Below are 10,749 nucleotides of genomic sequence, written 5' to 3' on the forward strand. Positions count from 1 at the left end.
AAGAAATCGTTGAAGTAGAGAGAAAGTAAAATGGAAAATATTATGATGAAGGCTTCGCTGGATAGGAAAATATGAATATGTTTAAAAAAATACGACCAGGATATTGTAAAGAGTATGTAAGAAGAATTCGATTTCAGCAAGATATCTAATTCAATCTAGCAGCGATAATAAGAATCAAGAAGAGTGCAGAACGGCATCAACAGCATGCTTGGACCTGGAATTTTGGGACGATCACGAAAAATATCAACCTTCTGCGAATAATTCAGTATTTTATAGAATATTCGTTTTATAATATGAGCAAGGAATTAATTCTATTTAGGTATAATATCACGAAATCTATTTTTGTAAAGGTCGGTAGTGATTTACTTTTAATGTTTTAATTGCTACTATCTGTTGAAAAAAGTGAAACCAAAGATTGTCAATAAAAGTAATAATTATGCATTTTATTAACATAATGTTTTGACCATTAGGCAGTACTGATATCCTTATCTTAATGGCATGTAATATTTTAAAGCATTCGATTTGATTCTGTAGCTGTGTGGTATAAAAATTAAATGTGTTAAGGATTAGGATTCTGAAAAAAATTATGTGACTTGAGGTTATAAATGTTATTTTGTATTTTTATAAATAAATAAAATTATGATTCTAATTTGCTGTTTTATTGTTATGATGGCGCTCAAAAATATGAAATTTGGGTAACCTAGACGATCAAAATTAAACGCACCTTCACGTCAAGTGAATGAAATTTGATGATGATATAAAGTGAATTATAAACGGACCGTTTAAACAAAGCAATCTATTCAGTGTAATAGTCGACACTCAATCAAACTGTTATTTTTTTAATAAATCAAGTTTGACCAACTATTTTCTACTAGAACGCGCTTCATATACCTTTAGGCTTTGGTTCTCAATAAAGCCGCAAGGCGCAAATTACTACAAGGAAAAAAATATTATAACAAGACAGAAATTAGAGATGTAACAACGAAGACGTACCGCCTCCTGTACTCCTTTCTTTAATTTTACCTACTTTGTTCAGGGACATAAAGTTATTTGGCTATTGTTGTAACTCAAGTTTAAGCTGGAATGTCACATTCCAGCTTAAACTTGAGTTTGTCGTATCGAAAACACGTAATGAATACTGACCTTACTTAACAAAATAATCCGATTCTTTTGACCTGTTCATTTGATGATTTATTCGATTTAATAAATTAATGTTTAGTAAATATTAACTATCTGAGACTATCATAAGATCACAGGTCCCATTAATCACTGTTTTAATCAGTTACAAATTATAATAACCAAGTATATACGTAAATAAATTTAACCTATTACCGTCCCACTGCTGGGCAAGGGTCTCCTCCCGGAGTGAGGGAGGGGTTAGGCTCTGAGTCTACCGTGTTGGCCAAGTTTGGGCTGGGGACTTTGCATACCTTAAAGATCTGTTCTAAAGGTTTCTCGAGCATGCAAGATTGCATCACGAAGTTTTCCTTCACCGTTGGACTTCAAGTGATCATTATTTCTAATACACACATAACTTCAGAGAGGCATGGATGTGTTGCCTCAGCCTTAATTTATAAATTGATAAGTGTAAAAAGTTAGTTAGTGTCTTATTAGTTTGCAGCATCATATTATCCAGGAATCCCTGCTAGAAAAACCTTTAAGTGTTAATAAATTTATTTATTGTATGTATGTCAATCGAAATTATGAAAAAGTGTAAGTTTGTAAGAAATCTGATTAAAAATAGACAGAATGAAAAAAAAAACAGGGAATAATGTATAAAAATTAATTTATTTATTAAAACAAAATAACAAAACTTAACAATTAGAGCGTCTTACAATTGAGCATTAAATATAAAATATTTTTGTAAAAATAACTTATTCTAAATACATTCTAGGTACATAAGATCCAAAATCTTCGGCATCAGCAACTTCTTCAAAGAACATCATCGTTCATAAACATTTGACAACTTATGGGTAGTCTATTTTGTACTTTAAAGTTACTTGGATAATATATCTTCTTTAGCATTTCTTAACCAACAATCCATGCGGGCAGGAATTTGATCCTGCGGCCATCAAGACTGGATACTCCAGTTTCAAATTCAATTGCGTCCAGGTTAGCCAGTAAGTCATTGCTGGGATTATCTCCACGTATTGCTGATCTCTTTTCAACTTTATGTTCAGGCAGGCTGGTAGCTTGTTCAGTTTCAGGTTGAGAAGGTTCAGGAGATTCAAACGCCACCACGATCGGGATCTCCTGGACTGCTATTTCTTCGACGAGAAGCACATCTTTTCCGTTTGTCACTGTTGTAGTTTCAACTGACTTTTCTGTTGCAGCCGGAGCAGCCAAAGCGCAGCCGACAAAAGCGAGTGAGAGGAGAACAATCAGTTTTGAAGCCATTGTTTATTATTCTTGATTTCTTGTCAAAGTATTCACAGTAATTGTTCACGTAAGAACTATTATGTCTTGTTCACTTTCAGGCAGTTAATGATGATGTTCAGATGTGCACGACGTTTATATACCCCATATAAAATTCTGCTACATCATTTTATAAGTGGAATAGTTTACGTGTAGTGAACCTAGCTGCTAATAGGGGAACAAATATTGTCAATAACATGATGACCATGAATAGTAATTGTTATGCATTCGTCTGAAAAACTATGAGAAATAAGTTGTTTGTATATTTTATTTGGGCACAGAAAAGAGCAATACGTAGCATGATAAAGATCCTTCCGTTTTGATGAGTAACTCTGAGTCGTATATTACTATTGATTGATTTGTCACATACCAAATATGAATCATTATACTCATGTTCACATGATTTTCTGATAATTTTCACTGTAAATAGAATTTATAAATAATTTTGACTTGTCATGCTGATGAGATGATTTATTTTCATTAGGACATTGTGGTCTGGGATAATTTTAGATGGAGTATCTTAGAACGATATGTGGTCGTAGTGGGATCGTACCTCTTGGGTGAGTTGAGTAAATTCGAGTACTTTGCTTATTATTTTATTATTTCTTAATTATTATTTATTTATAATATTGGTTCAAGTAGTACTTATTCAGTTAATAGTTTTTTTAATTAGTAAAGCTACTTAGCTCATTATAGAAAAGACAAGAGGCATTAATGAAGAACCTAGGTAAGGAAATAACTATTTACTTAGATAACTTGAGTTCTGAGCTATTAATGACCATTTTTATAATTCGTTTTATTAATATACTTCTTCTATAACTGTGATTAACAATTTAGAAAAATATAATGTTGGTTATATCAAAGCCCCTAATTTGCCTGAAATTCAGGAGATCTCGGAAGAGTAAATCATTATCAATTAAGAAAATTTCTATGTAACATCTTAGTGGATTCTTACGTAAGATTCCATAAAATGTAGGGATTATGTACTCAATGCATCAAATGACATTTTACATTAACAGTCGTTGCATCGTTGTCAAATAACAATACTTATTTTATAAACCACACAAACCCTTGGATCATGTTCGATGCGATTTCAAAATTACCTGCAGTGTATTGTTTGTGCTTTGTGTTAACCCTTTGACAAATAATGGTTACCCTGAGTTCTGACATCACCGGTGTAATTTAATGCATGCTAAACAAAAAGGTTCTGAGGTAACCGTCATAAAGTAAAAAAAAATGCTTAAGTTTTCCTCTTATTTTGACACTTTGCTGAAGATGGACTACTCCAAATTTAAGATCCTGTGGTTCGGTAGAGCCCCTGCTACGAGGCACCGTCGGAAGGGCAGAGCATTTTTCGCTGTCTCGAAACGCGAGGACACCACACCATGTTTTATGACAAAATAATGGACGGGAAATAAAATATTATGAGCTCATTTAAAATGGACACGAAAAATGTAATGTATGATGCGAAGCATTCTGCTTACCTCTTACCGATATTAAAGACGATACGTTAAGTTCGTTGTAATGTGAGAAAAAAATAAATGATAAGTTTTTGATGCCTTGAGTCTTTTTATACTGGTTTAGTAAAGGTCAAATCCGAATTCTTGACCTTAAAACCATATTTTATAAACACAATATGTCAACTGAACCAAAAATAATAAAATATACAACACTAAAGGTGCAAATTGATGGCCAATGCAATCCTTGTGTATTCTTCAAAATATTGTAATGAAAGAATTCGGAAAAAAAATCACTTGTAATAAGATATTTTTAACAAAAGCAAAGATTGATTTTAATCTTAAAATCAGGAAAATTCATATTATTTATTTTAATTCGTTAGTTTATGTGGCTATATAACACGATTTTACAAAATCCTATATCTCAACAGGGCTTATGATTTTTCTCAATTCGATTCTTTTCCGATAAAGATAATCTCAGAAAATGTAATTTACAAGGTGGGAAAGTGGAATGGGTTTACAATGGCATAGCATAGTGGTGTTCACATTATCCAAAATAATCTTAATAGAGTATTATGATTATGAAGTCTTTATTTCACCCCATGAAAGGCGGATATTACGTCGGCAGGGTCTTAATTTCCATCAATTGTAGACAAAAGTCCGTATCATTAGATGTTGGTGTCTAATAAGTGAACGCAAGAAATTGTTTAGTTTATTGATTACATACTTATTCATGTAACTTTTTATGTGAACATAGAGAGAAAGCTTTGCTGAAAAACTTAGGAAACATTGATTTCATGCATCCGCCTACGGAATGGCACCTTGCTATTCTATCTTTAATTGTTCTGATGGTGGAACTGGTGGTTGAACGCTAAGATAGTTTGTGTGAGTTAATGTATAGATGTTTAATTTAGATTTTTGGTTAATCATTAGTATTCATTAATTGGTCTTTGCCAACCCCTATGGGAATTGGAGCATGATTATAAGTACGTATTCATTGAAAATTCTAATCAGTGGTAACATTTTTATTTGCCCGTGCTATGTTTAAGACATAAGTTTAACAAACACAAAAGATTTAGAGTACTTTATTAAATTAATATTTGTTTATATTTCAGGAATGCATAGCTCAATTCGTTGTTTCAACATGGGAAATGGACTAGAAGTGAAAATGAGCACTTTAAAACGCGTTATTTGGGTGACAAATCTAGTAAAAAGTAAGTACCTTATGTTTAAAACTATAAAGAAGTTATTAAATGTTATCTCAGAAATTGTATACAGTCATAACGATAAAATAAATTATATAAAACCATTATATTATTAACCTCTCGAGCGCCCCACGTCAAAATTCAAATATACCGTTAAGCGTCCAGGCCAAAAATGGCGCGCGAAATTGAATTGGCGGTTGGCGTTTAAGCGCCGATTCCGTCATATTTTAATACTAACACCCTAGTCATACCTTATATATTTGAAATCTACATAAAATTTGCTATATATTAAAAAAATATACCACAAATAATATTTGATAGTGGTGGTACAATAGTCGGTTTAATCTGAATATTGTGTGCTTTAGGCATGTGTTTGAAGAAAGTCTAAAAAATATTTTTAGGCATAAAAAATAATATGACGGAAGGTCTTATCGTGTAGTTAATGAATAATGACATTAAAATCCAACTGTAAAATATACTCAAATCTTTAAAATTAGTTAAAAAAAGTATTTACAATATTGGTCATAAAGGAACATGTCGTTGGGTCAGATGTTGTTTAAGGTGCTCTCTGGCCTATATCAACCTCTTATTCAAGTGTGTGCATTAGATCGTCGTCTCGTTTCATCAGCTTCAATGTCAAATATGTTTGAAAGGGATAAACATAGTTTTAGCATTTAAATTCTACGTTTTATTAATGTAAGATCGTTTTGCCGTACCACGGTGGCGGGACGCTTGACGGGGGTAGCACATTCAACCGTGACACGGTGGCCGGGCGCTTGAGAGGTTAATAAATATGTTTGAGTCATTTTTAAGTTAATGTTTATGATACCTATAAGATATATGTATTACTTTTGTTCGTTTTCGTATAACTTTGAACGTATGAGACACACCCATCACCTAATCGATACCAGTTTGTTAACTTTGTCATATTTTCCTTTAGTATCGAAAAAATATGGGTATATTAACCTTATAAATGAAATTCACTCTGGCGTGGTCGGTAATGTACCTATCAGTCGGATAATCTAACCTCTAGGTCCCGGGTTCGATTTTCAGGTCAGACACCGTGTTATTGGTATTTTTCTAAACATATTAGATAATATTATGGTATATGGCAATAAGAGTCGCCCCCCCCCCCCCTATTAAATGGGATTAATATTGTCAATGGCAAAACGCAGGTGTATGAAAAGATGTGATATGTTTGAAACATCTTCACACCTTCAAGTATAAAAAGAATAAAAATGCTTTTTTTATACTCCCTTTAACTAAGCTTATTTTCAGTAGAATTTTTCTTGGATATTTAACTTTCACCATCGCCGATAAGAAAAGCACATAGACGTTTGCTAAAACAGAAAGGTTTGTTTCGCCTTTAGTGCTTAAGGCGGAACTTGAAGATTTTTTTCGTGAATACTTCTTTAGTTTGTATGCAATTTCTGTGTTACTGATATGATAGTTTCCTTATTATTTTGATAACTGCCGCTGAAATTAATTTGAAGCGAACGAAAAATTTACTGAAAGCGTTTATTATCATTTTTTTTGTCTTAGAAACAAGTTAATGTCAATGCCAAATCAACCAATCTAAGCGTAGTGTTATTGTCTATTTTCAGGAGACTCCGGACGCTACAAAAGGACCCGTGGTAGGCAGCGACCCAAATCTTGGAATTGCCGATTGGGCTGACAAAGTACCCCCTGACTTTTGGAGTAGTATTAAAGTGAACGTAAGCTGCTGTAAGCTTTCGGTCGCGCGTGGCTAGTTTTTGTGAAACTGACCGCTGTAGCCGCATGATCACCGGGAGGAAATTACTGCTATATTGATTGATCTTTTGATGACAATTTAAGCTTTAGCAAGTTACATAATATGCTGTTCTTTACACAAAGTTTGAAGCTTTGCTTGGCTTGTTGGCTCTGTTTAACTATTGATATGTTTACAGGCAGTGGCCTCGGAATCTATTTGTATTCTGTTTGTAGATGTAACTGAATGCTTATACATAACAGTAACATAAACAAGGCTAAGTCTCATGACCATTGACCATGTGTTAACTTGCGATGTTGCCCTTTATTTTTATCAGTTATCGGTAACGTTTGGCGTCTCGTTAGCATGTTGTCCCAAGCCAAGGTTCGTAATGAGAGGATCACATACATCTGTGTTCTTAGAACCTCGGTTACATTGAATGTGCGTCAATGTTGTTGTGTAAATACATATGCGCATTATCTCAGTGTGCTGTTTCAATGAAACATAATACGTAAAGTCAGCAATAGGCTCTCATATAAGGCCCACCGGGATTATCGTGAGCACAGTTTGAATCAGTGCAAGATACAGCAAGATAGGATCTTTCGGCAATGCATTCAACATTATTTATCGTCGCGTCGCTGGCGCTGCTAGCGTTCTGCGTCTGCGCCCCCGCCGAGCAGGATGTGATCCAGCACATTCCGCCAAAGGCAGAGCAAACACCATCAGTTACCGCAGGAAACGCTGCGGCATCTGGTGCTTCGGAAAAGGCTGCTGGTGCTATTGATCATCCACGGGCTCGTCGCGCCATCGACGGACAAGAGAGTGACCTGCTTCCTTCCGGCAATGATGTCGACGTATCTCCTTTTGGTGAGATTTCTCAACTCGAAGGTCGCGGCCGCATCAAGGTACTGCCTGCCTTTCTCGGCTAAATGAATAACTACGACGATTAAACGCTGACTATTACCACGAAATTGGACCTATCTCACACCTAAGCTTAGAATAAGAACATGTACATGCTTTAATTATTTTTAGGTATTTGTATAAATGTACTAGATTTTTGTACATTATATTTAAGCTACAGTGATATTATTAAAGACTATTATAAAGTATTCGCTTTTGTTTTACTTATTTTCTCATCATGTATTAGATAATTTACGATTGATTACTCATAAGTCTAGGTCATAGTATGTTAATTGTTTCAGGAAATGCTAATACACTTAATATAATTAACATGAGGTTAATAATGAAAAGTTGACTATATAAATGGAAATACATCTCTTCAAACATGGTTAATCCTTGCATGCACCATGTTGTTCATACTAATTACAGTGGCATTAGGGCTGCTTGAAGTAGCAACATCACCTTTAAATATGTTACACAAGGATAGTGAGTTTGCCTTACAGGACACAATAATGTTAGAAAATACTCTAGGAACTGAAAATAAAGAATCAGAGAGTGTAAACAAAAGAGAAGCAGTCGATGGTACAGTTGATGTCAATGATGGAGACGATGAATTGGTTGAAACAGCCGAAGCAAACAATTTAGTATATCGTCCGCTGTTTACATACAGAAAAATTCATCATAGTAAAAAGAGAATTACTATGTTTAATTCCTTTGTAGGATAGAGATCAAGGTAAGACTTTTTATCATTTAAATCTATGTTTAGACCCTATTATTATCACTGAGAATTAATGAATGAAACCTTTATGCAGTCTATTGAAGAAGTCAATTGTAGTTTGCACTCTCAAAATTATGTAACAATGATATCGTTGCTATATCTTGCATGCCATGTACCAAAATTACTTTGCACCACGTAGTCATAAAACGACTAATTGCAATTAAAGTAACAGGCCGTTAGGAGAGTGCGATAAAAGTCTACACTTACAGTAAAGACCAGTCTAAAAGTAATTGTGGCACGAGCAGTTGCATACAAACATGATTTTGTATAGAATTTTGGCAGTGGTGACACTGCTTCTTGTAAGTCTTTATTTCATAAATGTATTATTCGGTATTTTCTTTTAAGTTTAGACTAAAGAATGTATACTTGCAGGTTCCTGGGTCGAAGGCAGGAATATCGCCAATCCACGATATGAAAGAGAAAGTGTTAAATTCAAAAACGTTTGGAGAACGAATTTTTATGACGTCACCTCATAATGCTTTGAAACATTTAGATACTTCCATATTAAAAGCAACTAAAAACGTAACTCAGAGTCCTGAAATGGATGAGAACCTTTATCAGATATCAAAAGACATGGTGTCAGCCATTTTGTCCAAGTTAGAAATTCAAGATAAAATTACAAGAATTACAAAAGAAGCTCTCGAAGCACCTGGCAGGAATAAGGGCATAACAGCTATTGAGACGAGACGTATTTTAGACTACATTTCCCGTACATTGTCTGGACATATTCTTAGTATTACTCGGGCTTCTACTGAGCCTGAATTGCATCGTTTGGTTTACGGTCTAGCACAAATCGCTGCAGAAGTATCTATAGTGTCAGCCTTAAAAGATACGACTTATTCAGTAGCACTATCTAAAAAGCAGTCTGTTGATTTATCTTTGCGTAAGAAAAGATCTATTGCATCTACGTCAGACAATGTAATTACTCCGGCTCCTCCAGTAACAGATACAACAATTTATAATATCATACTTAACAAATCATCTTCAAATCCTTTCAAGCTTGTAAACAACACTTTGCCCGCGAAAACTGGTTCTGGAAACCTAATATCCCCGTATTCAGTTATTTCCAGAAATGAAAAGAAATCAGTTCGGATTCTTAACGGTAAGAGTAGCTTACCGGGTTTAGTTAAAGGATTTTTGAATCAAACAGTTTTAGACATGGAAAATAAGGATCCATTAGATAATGTGACGGATCCAATTATGTTGGAGAAATCCATCAATAATACTCATTACATTGCATCTGATGTACCAACATTAGATGCCCAAGAAATGTCAGCACCAGGTCTTGTTGATGACTGGGCTGATCCAAGAGATAACATTTATAAGTCATCGTTGAACCCTGAGGTAGCAGCCGATATAGAAATCGACCAGCCAGAATTTGAAGAAGATGCTGGTAGTGAAAAACGAGCCAAACAAAAGTTGGAAAGATTGGAAATGAAGGCTAAAAAAGCTATACTTTATGCTGGTGATGTGGCATATCTGACTGCAGCCAGCGTTGTCGCTTTAAGGCGTGCACTGACTGCATCTATCGAAGTTCAAATGTCTGTAAGGTATGCTAGAAATGGAATGTCTAACCACCAAGACTTGATGATGAATTTGGCGAAAACAGCTGCTCAACAAGCCGGCAAAGAAGCGAAGAGTGCAACATCAAAGTCATTGGCTTGTGAAAGGGTTATAAAATTGGCCCTCAAGTACACTGCGCAGTCACATGGAGCTAACCTGAACCACGTTGCTAATAGAGTTGTAATGGACACCTTGTCGTTGGCAACACTTGCAAAATCTATGGCGTTTGTTTCTTCTGATATAGCAATTAATTCACTGTATCAGGCAACTGATTTAAAACAACCATCGTAATCAGCATCATGCAATACTTCATTATTATATATTTTATTTTAAATGTTTAGGTAAATAAAACCTGTCAAAGATTCGTCAACAGTTTCGTCATCTTTAAAATAGTGATAATTTGTTGTAATACTAAATTGTAAACAAAGAAATAAAATGCAATAATTCGTCGCATTCTCATTTATTTGGGTTCTTATTATTGTGCTTAAGTATAATTACAAGAATAATTAAACATCACAGTTGTTCCTAAAGTAAGTATCACATGGTGTTAAAATGAGACTGACGAGCGCTTTATATTCAGATTACCAATGCTTGTGCCAGTAGGTGACAGTGGGGACTCTGTAAAAGAAAATTAAATCAATAAAACAATTGTTCCAACAGCACTTACTTAAACAAGTGAAGCTCTACAAAGGATTAATGTTC

The 10,749-nt window shown here is 34.4% G+C and overlaps 1 protein-coding gene across 2 annotated transcripts; it reads left to right on the forward strand.

The window, feature by feature from the left end:
* The first annotated feature begins 8,104 nt into the window (after positions 1 to 8,104).
* On the forward strand, positions 8,105 to 10,510 carry LOC142979768 (uncharacterized). Of its 2 annotated transcripts, none has more exons than XM_076124930.1 (2): positions 8,105 to 8,439; positions 8,857 to 10,510. In XM_076124930.1, exon 2 carries the CDS (start codon positions 8,896 to 8,898, stop codon positions 10,336 to 10,338), a length of 1,443 nt encoding a protein of 480 aa, XP_075981045.1. In that variant the 5' UTR covers positions 8,105 to 8,439; positions 8,857 to 8,895; the 3' UTR covers positions 10,339 to 10,510. The 2 variants fall into 2 exon arrangements, with proteins under 2 accessions (XP_075981045.1, XP_075981044.1); XM_076124929.1 differs by lacking the exon at positions 8,105 to 8,439 and adding an exon at positions 8,629 to 8,783.
* The last annotated feature ends 239 nt before the right edge of the window (positions 10,511 to 10,749 follow it).

Source organism: Anticarsia gemmatalis, chromosome 17, assembly GCF_050436995.1.
Source record: "Anticarsia gemmatalis isolate Benzon Research Colony breed Stoneville strain chromosome 17, ilAntGemm2 primary, whole genome shotgun sequence".
Classification (NCBI taxonomy): Eukaryota; Metazoa; Arthropoda; class Insecta; order Lepidoptera; family Erebidae; genus Anticarsia; species Anticarsia gemmatalis.